We start from the raw sequence: 17,983 nt of genomic DNA, 5'->3' as shown, positions 1-17,983 counted from the left end.
AAGTATTGTAAGAAACAGATCAATGTAGTGAATCGTGCCATGTCCTTTCATCCCCCACAGCTAGCCAGAGAAATGGTCGTTCTACAAACCCCATACTGTAGAGCAAAACGTTGCGTTGTTATGCATATCAGTGTTGTGCAGCAGGTGGATCAGTTCACAAAGGCCGACCCGAAACATTTTTCAGAACTTGGAACAAGTTTGTGTTTTAAAATGTAATTTCAAATAACATTGCGTTCTAAAATGACATGCTTGGACAACATACTCTATGAAACATACATTTTGGGCGACATACTAAAACCAGCTTAATGTATAAACATGTAGAGACATGTACAGTATATTGTGCACCACTATATACAATAAAGGGTCAGAAACTTACAGGATACAATTCAAATAATAGCTATGCTGAATAAATGAAAAGTAAACATGCATGTATGAACATTGTTTCACTTATAGATACATTTACTACAACAATCTCCCTACATCGGTATACAGGAGTCTCATATCACTACCCTGTGCTGTTGAGGACCCTGCAATTTCTGCTATCTAACACTATTTAATGCTTGTCTCCATTATCTTCCTCACATTATGGACTGTCACATGCACCCCGTCCTCACATAATGACACGAGCATTGCATGTTACTCTCACAGCTTCCAGGGACCACAAGATGAGCACAGTCATCTACTGAAGTACTGGAAATATATAATGATAAGTTAAAGGTTGCTCTAGCTCAGCCCGATTGAACTGCGGGGGTACATAAATATCGCTGAACCATGTGAGTTCTTTCTAATTAACAGAGATGCTGAAATGCTTTATAGTGTGCTGAGGACAAAACTGCAAATATTCTAAAGTTATCAAAAGAAAATGCAGCTGTGCCCTGTGTCACTGGAGTATCCCATTGTCATAAACATCCCTTCACAGTGTACCTTGCCTGCTTGGGAGTTGGTGGATGACACTGTTGAAAGCAGCAGTTAAATGTTTTACAATTATAATGAAGACAGTTAACCTTGTTTAAATCATCAGCTAATGTTCTCACTATCGTTTTTTGGGCAACAAACTGTCAATAACATTCCAGTTAGAATTCAAATATACAAGCGCACTTCAAACATATGTACAGCAAGATATGTGATAACGCACAACATATAAGGCAGTTTGCGTGGCTCTTACCATCTTACAATACCAGCTGTTGTCTTTCCCATCATCCTCCATTTGCAGACGGATTTTTTGGATCACTCCAAGACTGCTGGTGAGACCCACCGTGGTGTGAGGAGTGCTGCCCCCGGTCAGCGTGCCTTTGGCAAACATAACTGGTTCATAATTCCCTTTGCTACAGCAGATTGTTAACATCACGGCAGAGTTGGTTCCAGTATTTGGAATATCAGCAGTCACAACAATGACATTGATTGTCCCTGAATAGATAGATAATACATATATTTCACATTTAACTTATTCATTCGCACTTCATGATACGACATATAGAAACACTGGTGCTCAGTTTGATGTGTTTGAAGTGAATCTGTCTTTCTTATCTAAATGTATTTTTAAAACATGTGTTAAGTATTTGACTTAGAGGACCTGATACATCTTTGGAAGCAAGTCCCGATGCATGCCGTATTTTGCATGAAAAAGCTCAAAAACCGACTTTACGCCAACAAACCCAAATGCATGTAATTCAAGTCCAACACAAATGGCACTTCAGACTGCATTCGATTTGATGGGTGAAACGGTGGTGGGCAGGTGTGTATGTATATAGGCAATGTACAGTAAGGATGTGCTGAGGTTATTAGTGTCGATGGACATGTATGCATGCCAGAATGTGTGTTTGCAAGAGCAACTGTAAACATACATTTTATGTACAGTAGACAATAAGAACTTATTGATATATATATTTCATGTTACAAAAAATTATATATATATATATATATATATATATATATATATATATATATATATATATATATATTTTAAAATATATATATTTTTTTAATGAGTAAACTTCCCATGCGTTCTGATGGGGCTTTATATTGCACATAGACATTGTGCGTATCTGAAGTGTGTTCAGTCTGTCTGCATATGGCTAGTACGTATTTATTCCCATATTCAAATGGAAATGTTTCTCAAGTATCCTGTTGCACTTGAATAAGGGCGTACGTGCATGTTATTTAAAAAAAGCAAATTGCATTCACTTTGATGAATCAGGCCTGTATAAGTATACACAGTTGTTACTCCTGACTTATGCTACTGATGTACAGCTGGACGCATTATGAGAGCCATCAAACTAAACACCTGCATGTAAATACTGTACAGAGTGCTTCTTTTGCTGCTTATGTTCAGGGCGCAGATACATCTAAATATAGATGAGCCCCCTACGTATTGTAAACCGCAAACAATGAGCTGCCATTACAGGGGTCATATCTATATCCATATTTAAAGTCTATGGACCCGATTCATTAAGGATCTTAAATGAAGAGGTATCTTATTTCAGTCTCCTGGACAAAACCATGTTACAATGCAAGGGGTGCAAACTAGTTTTCTGTTTTGCACATAAGTTAAATACTGACTGTTTTTTCATGTAGCACACAAATACTTGATCGCTTATTTGTACACTGAAATTTAAAGTTGATGCGATTTAAAGAATGATGCGATTCTCAGGGAATTGTGATATTTTGGCCCCAAAATGACACGATTTGCCAAGCCTCGCCCCCCACACTCCCACCTCCCCGCTGCATCTCCCGGACTCCAACCTGAAGTTGGCAAGTATGGAGTTGTTGATATCAGTTTAGGACTCCCTGATTTCTGCGGGTGCTACCACCAGCCCCATGGTTGAAGGATTGTGTACCACTGTTCCTTAACATAATATATTCATTTATTCAAACTTGTGTTTTATGAAAATAAAAAATACAGCTACCCCACTGGCATTGTTTTAGCATTTTTAACGCTACAGAAACTAGCCTTTATAGCTGCCACTGTCATTCCACAATGCATTTACCCATGGTAAACCTATGTGGATATGACAAGCTATGTTCCAAAAACTAGACTGCTACCACAATAGATGGTTTCTAGTGTCACCCCGGATTACATGTGTTTTATCGCACCTTTTCACTAGTGACATGCTGAAGCCAAGTGGGTGTGGTATCATAAGGGGGATCATTAACTTAACATGAGCACACCCAATCATTATGAAAAATTGGTTCCTATGTTAAAGGTATTTTGGAAGGGAAACAGGGGACACAGATAAATACATAAAGAAATAAAAAAGTCAGCATTCTGTGTGAAGAAATGGATGCTGTATATAAAAGCATTTTTTTTATATTAGAAAATATCAAGTAATGGTGACAGATCCATTTACATGTACAGCTACAAACACTGAACTCATCACTATGATTCTGTTTAACAACAGACTTAGTCATGTCATAATTGCTGTTGAACTCTCATATAAATCTGCTGCTGCTCAGAAATGGAATTGTAGTATTATAGTAATTGTTGTATTATTTTTGCAAATTAAATCCTGCTAGCTAAGAATTCATGGCATAAAAAGATAAACAGTATGGTGTGTTTTATACTGAGATAAAATCACTATCTAGAGCTGTCGGAAAACCAGAAAGGAAAAAAATGAAACAAAAGCTTTCTCTAAGTTTATATATACGCTCAGACTTGACCACTAAGATACACCTGCATGATCACTGAGCACTTCCTCCCACAATCACTACAAGGAGCACTGCTAGACAATGTCATTTTGACACAACACTGGGATCTGCTGTCCAGTGTCTGAGTGGCCCACCAGGGAAAACAATGGTACGGGCTCACATAATGCAGGGGCACGCTCCCGGAGGCGGCATAGCCAGCCCATGGAGGGGGCATCAAAGGCTATCATGGCGCAGACATTTTGTTTAGATTTTGATTTTTTCATAGTGATTTTAATCATGCCAACTCTCCTGTAAAGTCCGGGAGACTACCGAAATTTGGGTCAGTCTCCCGGGCTCCCACGAGAGCTGGGATTTCTCCCACATCCCGGGACTCTTTTGTCAAAATGACGCAATTCACCAAGAATCGCGTCATTTTGCCCCCCCCCCCCCTCCCCCGTTGACAAAACGTAATTTTACTTGTGGGGGCGGGCCAGAATGATGCAATTTGAGGCGCCCCGCCCCCTCCACCAATTAGTCACGCCCCTCTCCCGGACGTCGCATACTGAAAGTAGGTAAGTATGATTTTACTGTATATAGGATTACTGTGGAGGTTTTTATTATGCATTCACAGCCCACAGTCATTTTATTTCCAGCATATATATAAATCAGTAAAAAATTTAAATCTAGTATAAATGTCTATGCCATGATAACCTTTGACTCACATGTCCAAGCATGCCACTCACATGGCAAGCTAGTTGCCCCACAGCTGGTATTTATATTAAGCCAGTACCCAACTACCCTCTTACAGTCACCAGTAAGAAACATCTGTAGCAAAAAACTTATGAGAAAATAGTGATGTGGTAAATGTCTCTATGGATAGATTGCATTATGGATATATGATTCTAAAACTGCTTAAAGCCAAAATATAATCACCAGCATGAATCTTGGGGGTGAATGTATGAAGCTCCTCCGATTTCTGCAAGTTGCCAGAAATCAACAACTTTGCAGGGGAAATTTAAAGCGGCGATGGCTTGTAAAGGCAAGTTTGCATTTACAAGCCATCACCGTCTTAAATTTCCCCTGCAAAGTTGACGGTTTCCAACGACTTGCAGAAATCAGAGGAGCTTCATACATTCACCCCCTGGGCACTGAAAACTAACATATGATAATTAATGGCTCAGTTCCTGCAGCTGTTTGAGAACCTGTGAGATCTCATAGAGATTAAGATACAAGCACCACAACAGTGCTGGAAATTGGGACATATCTCAAATAATGAGTTTGTGGAATCAAAAAGAAATAACACCTTTATTACATGTAAAGGTACACATATCAGAAAAGACTTACCACCTATGAATTGCAAAAAATAGAAAATGTATACTATGTTCAATGAAATGTCCAATCTATATATGCGCAAACATAATAAAATACACTAAAAAAATGTAAAAAGATTGTATAAAATGTATATAAACTTCGGACCAGTGCACTGATCTACTTGGAATCAAAAACATCAGCTATATCCAAATTACGCATATATCAGTATGGCTAGGGATCAATCATAAACATCAATGTTGTTAGGGTCTCCTCTTTAATAGGACACAGTTCGTCTGTCAGAAATAAAATTGAACCACAGATTTTTTTGCTGTTGTCTCCTCTATTCGTGTTGTCGTCCCAACTTGTAAGGTTAAATTATTCAGCACAGTGTCAGAAAGTCAATTGATAAACACAGCTGATCGCACTTCCGCCCTCATATAAACAACAACGGATCAACACGATCTGTCTGATTCAGTAAATCACCTTATAGCAAATATAAAAATGCAAATAGCTACTGAACTGGCGATTCCCAACGATACACTTTACCTCCGTCTTTCAGTTCCTATTCCCGATGGCAGGCTTGGATCTCTCCGCTTTGTTCACGTGATCCAATAAATGACCTGTGCAGAGTGCCCAATCACAATGTTCTGTATTGCCGGCAAATATACTTCAATAGAGGAGCAGTACTGTGGATAAATAATGTGTCCATGGGACCCGCAGGGTTTAATAAACCACAATAATCTCCGTCATGACGCGTTTCATCGCCCACTTGTGATTTCCTAGAGGACCATTCCAAAAAGGCCATACGTTTGGAATGGTCCAGCACTGTTGAGGTGTTTATAGTTGTATCTTAATCGATGAGACCTCACAGGTTCTCATACAGCTGCAGGAACTGAGCCACTAATTATCATATGTTAAATATATGCTATTTAGTTTTCAGCACCCATGAATTGTTTTGGTGTTTATGCTTAAAGCCAAAATAACATTGTTATAATCAGTTCTCATTTATCTATCTATTATCATATTAGCATTTTGGGTTATCCTTAAGTTTTTGTAGTTCTAATACCGGTCTGTTTTTGTGCATGTCATAGCCACGACGGAATCATATGTGTTAAATAATTTAAAACTGGTGCAACTGATAACAGAGAAATTAGACCACATTTTGTTTTACTATAGATATACAAACAAGAAAGCTGTAGTTTTTGAGTATCATTTCCCAGTTATCGTGACTTGTCATCGCAAACTGGATAGGGAAGTATCAGTAGAAAATGTATTACACATATATAAAATGTTTATGGTGCATTATCAAATGCATTTTATGAAGCATTACTAAAAACAGTTTTCAATTGGACATGAATCCACTGGGCACTGTGATAAACCAATTAGTGCTTCAATTTTAATATATTTATGTCCCATAATGTCACTTCCCTTGTTAATACTTCTTTTTAGGCTGCCTACTGAACCAAAGCTAAAACAATAAATATTGTAGGATCTTCTAATAAGAACAAGTTCTCTTTAGATAATCAACGTGACACTGTGCATGATGGTATGGAGAGAATGTGTTGTATATGTCAATGTATAGAGCCAAGTGTCTTGTCTCAACTTTGTCTCAAAGTAAACTTGCTTTATCTTTCTATCTATCTATCTATCTATCTATCTTCCTATCTTCCTATCTATCTATCTTCCTATCTATCTATCTATCTATCTATCTATCTTCCTATCTATCTATCTCTGTCTATCTATCTCTGTCTGTCTATCTATCTCTGTCTATCTATCTATCTCTGTCTTTCTATCTATCTCTGTCTTTCTATCTATCTCTGTCTTTCTATCTATCTCTGTCTTTCTATCTATCTCTGTCTTTCTATCTATCTCTGTCTTTCTATCTATCTCTGTCTGTCTATCTATCTCTGTCTATCTATCTCTGTCTGTCTATCTATCTCTGTCTATCTATCTATCTCTGTCTTTCTATCTATCTCTGTCTTTCTATCTATCTCTGTCTTTCTATCTATCTCTGTCTTTCTATCTATCTCTGTCTATCTATCTCTGTCTATCTATCTCTGTCTATCTATCTCTGTCTATCTATCTCTGTCTATCTATCTCTGTCTATCTATCTCTGTCTATCTATCCACACATTCTACATATTTTTGAAAGAAAAATTGTGATTGAAAGCACAGTTAACATTCTGTTTAAAGCTAAATAGCACAGGAAAGTGGCCTCACTTGATTCCATAACTCATAGATTCACCTAACAAATGATATCCTTAATGATGACGTCACATAGAATTTAATCCATTTATTTTCTCCATTACATAGTAACCCCTGCACTAGACAACCAGGGTATCTACCATGACTTTAGGACCCACAAGATGGTCTGTTCAATGCTTGACTCACTGCTTTGGTAGAGACAGAAGTATGAGACACGGCACTGAAAAGCATATGAGCTCTTTCTAGCCATGGGCATTAGGCTGGGGCCAGTTTATTAAGGCATGTGACATATTTAATCAATCACTGCACTCTAATACTACAGTGATAGAGATAGAAACTAGCATTGTTCATTGCAGCTAAATAAAGGGGCCAGGGCGGGCCCCAATTCATGTTATAATCCAATGATAGTGCTTTCTGCTGACATTAAACATTGACAGGACGCAGCGGCATGAGCTGACAGACTGACAGGACGCAGCGGCATGAGCTGACAGACTGACAGGACGCAGCGGCATGAGCTGACAGACTGACAGGACGCAGCGGCATGAGCTGACAGACTGACAGGACGCAGCGGCATGAGCTGACAGACTGACAGGACGCAGCGGCATGAGCTGACAGACTGACAGGATGCAGCGGCATGAGCTGACAGGACGCAGCGGCATGAGCTGACAGACTGACAGGACGCAGCGGCATGAGCTGACAGACTGACAGGACGCAGCGGCATGAGCTGACAGACTGACAGGACGCAGCGGCATGAGCTGACAGACTGACAGGACGCAGCGGCATGAGCTGACAGGCTGACAGACCTGTCTAGCTTGCTGGAACTTTACATAACTTGTGCTGCACCCATATACTTCATTGTTGTATTTTTACACTGAAATATGTACTGAAAAAAATGACAGTCCAGCATTATGCATAACTTTAACTTTATGTGGCTAAAGTTCCCGTTGGAAAATGTTCCAAAATAATACTGCTCAATTTTTTTTAAACTAATGGGGTTGTACTGGGGGGGGGCTCAGCTGAATCTTATCAATACAAATGCCTACCAGCATCAGTATAATGTAAGAAGTATCATTTATGCTCTTGATGAAAATAAGGGATCGTATTTGGTTACATTTTTGGCTAAATTTACATGTATAAGCATTGTTCACTGAGTTACAGAAGTAGAGGAGAGTTTTAACAGATGTGGTTATTTTAAACTTGAACTAGGCTTTATATCTCTATTACCTGCTTGATCAACTGCAGTAATGGAAGTATACATCATTGCTGTCCATATACATTGTATAATATGTATACACATCTCTACACCGCGCTACTTTTTTTGTCACAGTTAAGGTCCATCTGTTTTCTGCAATATGTAAATTGGGCTGTGTCTAATTCAGGCTATGGAGGCAGTTGTCAGCAGAACAAGCAGAACAGAACATAGAATGACCGATGGTGTTAATCTAAAGGTTAAATTTTACCTTCAGTGGATGTAAGTAGTTTTTCATTAGTTCTGTTGAATGTTCCAAGAAGCTTCAACTCACAGTCAGTTTGTTTGTCATTTATTGCAGTGTCTAACCACCGTTGGCATGGAAACAAGTATTTAATATCCGCCTTATCTGACTCCCGTATGGTGATTTGATCTAGATACCATCCAGCTCCATAACCAACAGCGGTGTGTTCAATATGTACTCTAGTCAGCATGCCAAGGTCCACGCTCTTTATTTGGAAGAAATTTACCTGCAATTGCAAACTGGAACTTGCAATAAAGGTTATATTTCCACAATAAACATAGGCAGTTTTTTCTAAAAGCTGTCATGTGTTTGTGAAAAACAATGACCGGGTTAAATATTAGTAACGTACAAAAATATATGTATAAGTTGGATTGACCTTTATGTGAAAAGAATAAGACAATTCATCTCTGAATTCAGTCAGGTAAACACTAATTCCTTAAATACAAAATTGATTTAATACTTTGAGAAAACTGGAGAAAATAGCAAATGGGATGGAAAAAAAGTATGAAAAAATTATTTTGAATTATTTTTTTGTTATTGTGATCGGAATTGCACTAAATATTATAAATTGGGTGTGTTCCCATGTTCATGCTTTTATGGATGCTGCTTTCTATGCTCAGATATAGCACATGTAGTCTCTGTTCCACTGATTCATATTTCTTTGTGGCAGAACAGGTAAAAGGTGCAAACTTTTGCCATGTGTGTGTTGGTGCCCGTCTGTGGTATAGGCTATTGGGTATTAGAGATATATGTTCATAGAATATTCACTTCATTCTTCACACGGTATCGGAATTGTGCATGTTTCTCAAGCAGTACTGTTGCCTTAAGTGTTCTGCGTGGAATACCCTATTAATTTACTGTTCCCTTAGTATATCCTAGTTATATCACAGAGTATAATGAATTGACATTGTTGTCCTAGCTGTAAGTTTCATAGTAATTGTGGGAATACAGCTGTGGAATAGTGAAGCAAAATAAAGTTGAAGGATGTATCGCTGAAAGGTTGCACTTCAGTTCAATTCGATTCACATGAACTCTGGTCAACTCTAATGGGTACGGAACTCTTGTTTTACCAGTGGCCATAATCAATGATGCCTATGGTTAGCCTGGACTATGATTCGGAGCACATGTGCATGTCATCACTTACATACACAGGGTTACCCTGACTAGTAAATAGCATTATTTCCATATTTGCATGATGTAATAATTAATCAGTTTGTTTTGTTCTTACAAAGAAATACACACTCCAAAACTAAATGAACAAAATGATAGAAAAAAATGTAAATGTAATTTCTGTACTGCCCTCCACAGAGTGTCATTCCTCCCTTGGCTGAGAGATTAACACAGCCTAGGTACAGTATAATATGTTGTTTCCAATAGATACATGAATAAGTCTTAATCCATTCACATACTGTACATCACAGCATGCATACAGACCTTCCCCCTGCTAAATATTTTCGGAGAGGATGAGTGTTTCAGACGTCTTTTACAAGAATCTCCATTTTCTCCAAATATAGTGATAAACACATCTGCATCTGTACCAGAGGCCGGGAAACTGCCAGTCCTGATGTAAACTGAATAAGTCACTTCTACAATGGAGGAAGAAGAAAACTAGGTTCAGTACATTGCAAAGCGTATGACTTGGCAATGCAGCAATTTTGTCACAATTTCATAACTTTACTATTGTTTGAAAACTTTTATAAATGATTTGACATACATCTGTTTAAGGTTTCAAAATGCTATTATTTATTAATATTATTTATTATTATTAATACTATTATTACTACTATCATCATTACTTTGACATCAAGCAAAATTAAAAAATAAGATTTGTTTCCCCTGTGTACAATATGATTAGCAGTAAAAGGTTGATTTAACATGAACACAAGGGGTACAAGGTGTACAAGGTGTACAAGTGACAGATTCATAGGGGCATATTCAATTGACGGTAATATTTTTGAAGCGCGGGATTTTCGGCGATCCCGCCGTCAATTGAATATGCCCCATAGGGTATTTCAGCCTGTTAAATTTAACGCAACCTGGTGTAAACTACTACCATGGATTTACATAAATAACAAGAATATAAAATATTAATATATTTTAAAAGCATGCAGTAGCAGAATGTTTCACCACCTGGGGAAAGTAAAGTAGATAATATGGATATAAGGGGGGGGGGGGAAAGGTCTTAAGCAGCCATGGGTCATGGCTTGAGCATACTTGCCAACTTTCTAAAGTTGGCTTAGGGGAGCTTGCCGGGGGAGGTGGGCGTGATGGGGGCAGGGCTCCAAAATTCACTTCATTTTGGACTCGCCCCCGTGATGTGATGACGCGACATTTTACAACAGGGGCCAAAGGCCGCAATTCCCGATGAATCGCAGCGTTTTGGAGCTTATTCTGCCACTTCACTAGGAAGTGGGCAGACCTGCCACACTCTCCCAGGAGTCCGTGAGACTCACTCGAAATACGGGAATCTCCCGGACATTCCGGGAGAGTTGGCAAGTATGGGCTTTAGTAAAAGCTGCAACCAATGATTTTTAACAAGATAACAAATTTAAAAATAAAGTTTCCCCAAATAAGGATCATGAAAACAATAGTATATAATCCCAAAAAATACATTTGCTGCAGAAATTCACATAGATATTAGGACAGGCCTGACCAACCTGTGGCTCTCCAGGTGTTGTGAAACTACAAATCCCAGCATGCTTTGCCAGTAGATACACTGGGTATTAGAGGTTATTATATAATATTACAGTTTAGTATAATATATTACAGTTTAGCATATAACAAAGAAAATTTCCCAAAAATATTTTTATCTGTAAACATAAAATGAACTCTGTGCAATTGTATTTTTATTTTATGGAAGCGAGCTGGCCATTTAACATTGCATTTACATTTCAGTAGGGTTCATTTACCAACACGCATTTGGGTGCAAATTTTGCATTAAACCACAGCAGCTAAGCAGACACTTGGGGGTATGTTTACTAAACTGCGGGTTTGAAAAAATGGAAATGTTGCCTACAGCAACCAATCAGATTCTAGCTGTCATTTTGTAGAATGTCCTAAATAAATGATAACTAGAATCTGATTGGTTGCTGTAGGCAACAAATCCACTTTTTCAAACTTGCAGTTTAGCAAATATACCCCTTGATGTCATTGTCTAACTTCTGCTGGAGAGATAAAAGCTAATTGCTGATTGGTTGCTCTGTTTCTTTGGAAATGTTGCATCTAAATGCACTGAGCATGAGTTTACTAAAACTTACTAATTGAAATATGATAATATCTGCTTTACAGCTAGCACTAGTACATGTTATAATCTATGAATCACTGCAAAGCATTAAACTAAAAGTTCCATTTTGCTAATGAATTTTGAAGCAGGGGAGCAAACTGCTGTCACCCAGTGGTAACTTCCTTAGATATATTCAGTTTTACACCATAAAAGGGAAATACACTTTCATGCAGACATATTTAATAAAAAGTGCAACATGCTAATGACAAACAAATTATCTCCTAGATTCACACTGCTCACACTCTCATATGTTCGCATATTCTTTATTAGTGATCAATAACTAGGGCAACCAGACTTAAAGCAGAAAGGTTTGCTCTGGATATGGAAGTCCCCACTGGTCCCCCCTTCCCTTCCCTGGAAAATACAGTAAAACAACTATAAGATATTTCACTCAATCTGTAAAGTGCACCGGGAGGCTGCATTCTGGCAATAGAACCATTCCAAGCTGAACATATCCATTGAGTGTCTTGTAAAACAGGGATACGTGGGAGCCTTATAAATGGCTGATAAAAATATTAACCAGTCATGGATGCAAAATACTACATAATAGGTTTAGAAAAGCTGCCAGTAGTATTGTGGGAGGCTGACATCTGGCTAACCTGCTTGATATATAATATCCATGCATGAAATAAGAGGGAATGAACTGCTCCATTCAGCTGTAGTGGAAAGTCAGGATAACATTGAATAATGCATCTTACTATCGTGCATTCTATGTGAAAATTGAACTCTTGTGTTTCGTTGTCATTCAATGTTTAGTTTTCCATCAATAAGCAATGTTCATTTTCAGAAGCAATTAAAGAAAACAAAATATAGGGGTGTAAAAGCTTACCAGCCAGCGGTGGTTTGTCAGGGAGAACAGCTGCCACCTCGGCCACATTCCCGGAGCCATCTTCAGCCGGTAAGTACACATCACCAGGATAGAAGCTGATTTCTTGTTTGGTGTCTACATCTCTCATGTAAATCTTAACATAGAAAGATTTTTTTTAGAAGATAACCAAAAGTGCTGGGAATACTGAATGTGCTGTGCAGCCTTTCAGATGGGTTAGTGGCCGCACATTGGGCCTCATTTAGAGTCGGACGCAAAGTCCGTTTCAGGTGCATTGTGCACATTTTCACTGATGCGCATGCGCAAGCAGCACCAGTTCCGTCTGCTTTTCAGACGCAATGTACACTTGGGACAGCTTCCGTCTTGGTACGAGGGAAAGGGCGGAATGCGAACTTATGTAGCGGTGAACGTGAATGATTAAGATACTATCGGCGTCTACACACAAAAACAACCCTAGACGGACTAAGACACAGACAGAACACATGACAAAAAAGACAGTAAAAGTACAGCAGGAATGAGGTGGCGCAAGGAGTTCCTGGAGCTGCTCCTGAGTTTGCATTGTAGACGCACATTGCGCCCGATTCTAAATGAGGCCCATAGTGTCCTGTCACTTGTATATAACAATACATTAACACAGTATAAATGTAACAAAACTGTGTAAAGTACTTTTATTGCATTAAGAGTAACAAGGTTATAGAAGTGCTTTGTACAACCACATTTAGGGGTTATGTTAAGTTGAACATAAATTGTGTGTCCGGCCTATGATACGCTTTTTTACTTCCAAGCTTGCACACAATTCGCCAGGTCTATAACTAAAGTAGAAGTAAAATAACGCGTTACTCGCTGAATACCCAATCTGCGTCCAACTCAACATATCCCACTTAATGTGCATTTTGGGTTGGTACTGTGTTGCTGGTAGGATAATAAATTGTAGATACAGATCTAATTTGTTATTTTCTGATAGATACACAAAAGTTAAAATACATTGTAAAATAGTTTATTTTTTACATAAGCAATTATAAAAATTTTGTTGATACTTTAAAAAAAAAAAATCATTTTAATTTCACACTTAGAAGATCAGGCTTAGAGCAACTTGGAAAACAGTCTGCTTTAATAATGAAAGGAGTTGACAAGTGGGAATGTTGTGCAGGAAGTCAGCTACTGCCTCAGAGTTTTACTCAGGAAGCCAATAATATTTTAGGCATTAGATCAATTTATACATCTCTAGATATAGCTACAAAGTGTTTTCTGCTGTTATTACAGAAACTGCTGTTAGATGATTTACATACAGTGTGGGGATTCTAGAGAGCATACACAAGAGTAGTCAAAGTATCTCAAGGCCAAACTCTTCTCTTTTTACTAATAGTATCATAACAGAGGCTCCTGTGAAGGGATTTCTTTATCTACTACACTTTACACTTTTCAGCATGTGTATGAACATGAAAATGTATCTAGGTGAAATGAGAAATGAGGTAAGGCCCTAGGTTCCCAAAGTGTGCGCTGCGGCTCCCAGGGGTGCCGCGGTGCTGTCACAGGGGTGCCGTGGCAGGAGGAGAAAAAAACCCAAAAACTTACCAATCCGGCAGTGCCTGGGACCCAGCTTCCTCCTCCCTCCTCGCTTCTCACTGAATGTCGGGTGTGACTTCATCACGCCCGACATTCAGTGACAAGCGGCAGGAGAGAGGATGCTGGGTCCCAGGCACCGCCAAATTAGTAAAATAGAAGAAAAGATAGAAGTAGAAATATAATAAATAAGGTCAAGTATGGTAAGTAAAGAAACGGAGGGAAATGGTTATAGGAAACAGCAATGGAGGACGCAAAGCAAGGATGTAGAGGGGGCAGAGCGAGGACGCAAAGGGGGCAGAGTGAGTGGATGCAGATGGGGCTGAGTGTGTGGATGCAGATGGGGCTGAGTGTGTGGATGAAGGAGGGCACAGAGTGTGTGGATGAAGGAGGGCACAGAGTGTGTGGATGAAGGAGGGCACAGAGTGTGTGGATGCAGGGGGCACAGAGTGTGTGGATGCAGGGGGCACAGAATGTGTGAATGCAGGGGGCACAGAGTGTGTGGATGCAGGGGGCACAGAGTGTGTGGATGCAGGGGGCACAGAGTGTGTGGAGATGCAGAGGGGGCACAGAGTGTGTGTGGAGATGATGCAGGGGGCACAGAGTGTGTGGATGCAGGGGGCACAGAGTGTGTGGATGCAGGGGGCACAGAGTGTGTGGAGATGCAGAGGGGGCACAGAGTGTGTGTGGAGATGATGCAGGGGGCACAGAGTGTATGGATGCAGGGGGCACAGAGTGTGTGGATGCAGGGGGCACAGAGTGTGTGGATGCAGGGGGCACAGAGTGTGTGAATGCAGGGGGCACAGAATGTGTGAATGCAGGGGGCACAGAGTGTGTGGATGCAGGGGGCACAGAGTGTGTGGATGCAGGGGGCACAGAGTGTGTGGATGCAGGGGGCACAGAGTGTGTGGATGCAGGGGGCACAGAGTGTGTGGATGCAGGGGGCACAGAGTGTGTGGAGATGCAGAGGGGGCACAGAGTGTGTGTGGAGATGATGCAGGGGCAAAGAGTGAGTTAGCTGTAAATTATTCTTTGACAGAAATATAATTGAAAAAAATATATAAAAATATTCTTTTCCCTTGGATTTATTTGTATTATTTTTTGCATACAACTAAGTAAGTATTTCTGTCCTGACCTAAATACTTATTACATATTTTTGCCCCAACTACTTATAAAACGGGACTGCTCGGTAATTAATTTGGAGGGGTGCCTTGAAAAGATTATGGAGACTCTAAGGGTGCCGCGAACTGCAAAAGTTTGGCCATAGATTTTATTTTTTAATTGAACAATAAAAATGCTGAAAAAAATCACATAGTCACTTTAAAACCATGAAACAGGAAAACATGAGCTAAAAAGACATTTGCCCCTGTGATGTCCTTTCTGAATACTTTGCATGACAGCTCTTTCCTGATTACTTACTCATATACATAGAATTGTGTCTGTGCTACCTGTAATTGTTCGACAATTGCTATATACTATTGATTTTTACATATTAGACTTAAAATGATGAGATCTAGGTGGTCAAAGAGGTGTTGCCCATACCAACCAATCAGATTCTAACTATCATTTTCTAGAATGTGATAGATAATGATAGCTAGAGTCTGATTGGTTGTTATGGACAACACCTCCACTTTTGCTTTTTATAAGGTTTAATAAATCTACCCCATAGTCTACATCCTGTGATGAATTCTGAATGACTTATTCTCTGTGATTTGCTATTCCTTGTTTATCATTTAGCATTAAGACCTGATAAAACAATGAAATCTTTGTATTCTACAAATAAAAATATTATCTCGCCCTGTAAACTTTTTTCTAGAACAAACATGAAATGATCTGCATTATTTTTGCTCCAGCTTTAAAACATATAGTTAGGGTGGACAATCGTGTTTTGCTTCCTAGGTCTTATATTTCTATTAAAAAGAAAAATAATGAACATTTTAGACATTAAAACTGACCAACTGCGTGAGTCCTTATCCTTGAATGCGGGAATGATTTCCTAGTATATATTCTGTAAGCTGGGTAAGTTAATTATTTAAAATATCCTATTAATCATTGTCCGGATGTCATGACATTGGGCTCTTAGTCCTGTACCCAGTTGGTCAAGAATATGTCTCTTAAAATTGTGTCCACACAGTCCTATGGTATTAACACACAAAAAATAGCTAATGGGGATTGTCAAAGAGAATTGTCCATTAGTTAGGGTGTTAATGAAGTCTAGATTCTCTACACTATGGTATTTTCTATGAATACTGCATGATAGTAAGACATAAAAGAACATATTCTGCATAGCTACAGCTCATTTGCTATGTATTAGCCAGGCTGAAGATGATTCAGAGGGCATTTGTTCATTGGAATGCATATGACTTTAAAGACTTGTTCCTTAGGAAATTACTGGTGGAAACAAGTGCAGAATTTCTATAAGGCAATCACAATCAATTAGCATGACATATACCTTGTGCAGCTGGAGTCTTGTCCCAGAGCTCAGACCCGTGGACAGGAACGAGGCCTTTATTATATCCCCAATGCTTCCAATATTCAGCTGTCAGAATTGATCACATGTGAAATTACTTTTAAATCAGTATATGTATGAACCTTTACAAAAATAGGGTACATGGTATAGTTACAGTAGCAAACAATGAAATAAGTACAAATATTTACAATATAAATAAAGGTGCAAAAGCTTCTAGTGAAGACTGCACATTGACATTGAAATATCTAAATAAAATAAAATGTGGAAAACAATATCTGAGTTGGTTTAACTATCACATGTATAAAAGCATTTAAAGTGTACCTGTCATAAACACAGGCAGCTGGCCCAGTATTCCTTAGACTGCAGTCTGTGAGTTCACTAGTGGTGTCACTGTGCCGTGCCAGATTCACTACAACAAGTCATTCAGTTATCAGTATTAGTGCAACCAGGGCCTAACTTATTAGAATTTTTTTATTGAAGCCTGAGGTACGTGACTCCAAATCACCCAGTGCAGTGCTGGGGTTTGGGACCTTTGCCAAAAGGGAAAGGACCCGTGCCTCCCCATCCCCAACGAGCCAGAAGGCCCCAGAGAGGGAAAAAAGGAGATCTTCAGGCCCTCCTCTGCCGACACTAGGGAGAGCCCCTTTACATCCCCGACCTCCGGAGCCAAAAGGCCCCTTCTTCAGGATCACCTCTGCTGCAAGGCTCCAGTGGTCCCCTTTACCCCGAGGTTGGCTGAAGCTTCCCCTAGAGGACTGGTTCTTCAACTCCCCCCAGAAGGAGGAAGCCTCAGATAACTTGGGGAGAATGGGTATAGACCATTATGGGCGACCCTAACACCTACAAAAACGTGACAAAACAAAGAAACATAATAAAAAAAAGTGAAAAAAGGTGCTAGGTGCTAAGTGCTGCATGTTTACAAATAAATAAGTGCCATAAGGCCCCACCAGGGACCTAACTGTTACTGTAGTAGCCCAAATGTTTGCTACGGGAACCGCAGGTATAGAGGATCCAGCAGGATCAGATGCAGAATCTAAGTAAGGTGTTTTGTTTTTTTACTTATGGAAAAAAGCTTTGCCCTGGAAATTGCCTAATAATAAATACTGCCCAATAATAAATACTTATAGCTTAAATTTGGCACATTTATAACAAGTAAAAAATACATTACAGGGGAGATAGAGAACAGATTGACTTTGGAAACCTGACCCA

The 17,983-nt window shown here is 39.3% G+C and overlaps 1 protein-coding gene across 1 annotated transcript in view; it reads right to left on the bottom strand.

The window, feature by feature from the left end:
* LOC142159527 (lipoxygenase homology domain-containing protein 1-like) overlaps positions 1–12,871 on the bottom strand; it is a 77,407-nt gene extending 64,536 nt beyond the window's left edge. Inside the window, exons 1-4 of the mRNA XM_075214422.1 lie at positions 12,745–12,871; positions 10,067–10,218; positions 8,600–8,858; positions 1,166–1,407 (exon numbers count right to left, since the gene is read on the bottom strand). Coding sequence (XP_075070523.1) covers positions 1,166–1,407; positions 8,600–8,858; positions 10,067–10,218; positions 12,745–12,871 — 780 coding nt within the window. The remainder of the gene's footprint in view (positions 1–1,165; positions 1,408–8,599; positions 8,859–10,066; positions 10,219–12,744) is intronic.
* Between the last annotated feature and the right edge of the window lie 5,112 nt (positions 12,872–17,983).

This window comes from Mixophyes fleayi, chromosome 5 (genome assembly GCF_038048845.1).
Source record: "Mixophyes fleayi isolate aMixFle1 chromosome 5, aMixFle1.hap1, whole genome shotgun sequence".
NCBI lineage: Eukaryota > Metazoa > Chordata > Amphibia > Anura > Limnodynastidae > Mixophyes > Mixophyes fleayi.
This window is presented reverse-complemented; position numbering and strand designations above follow the sequence as displayed.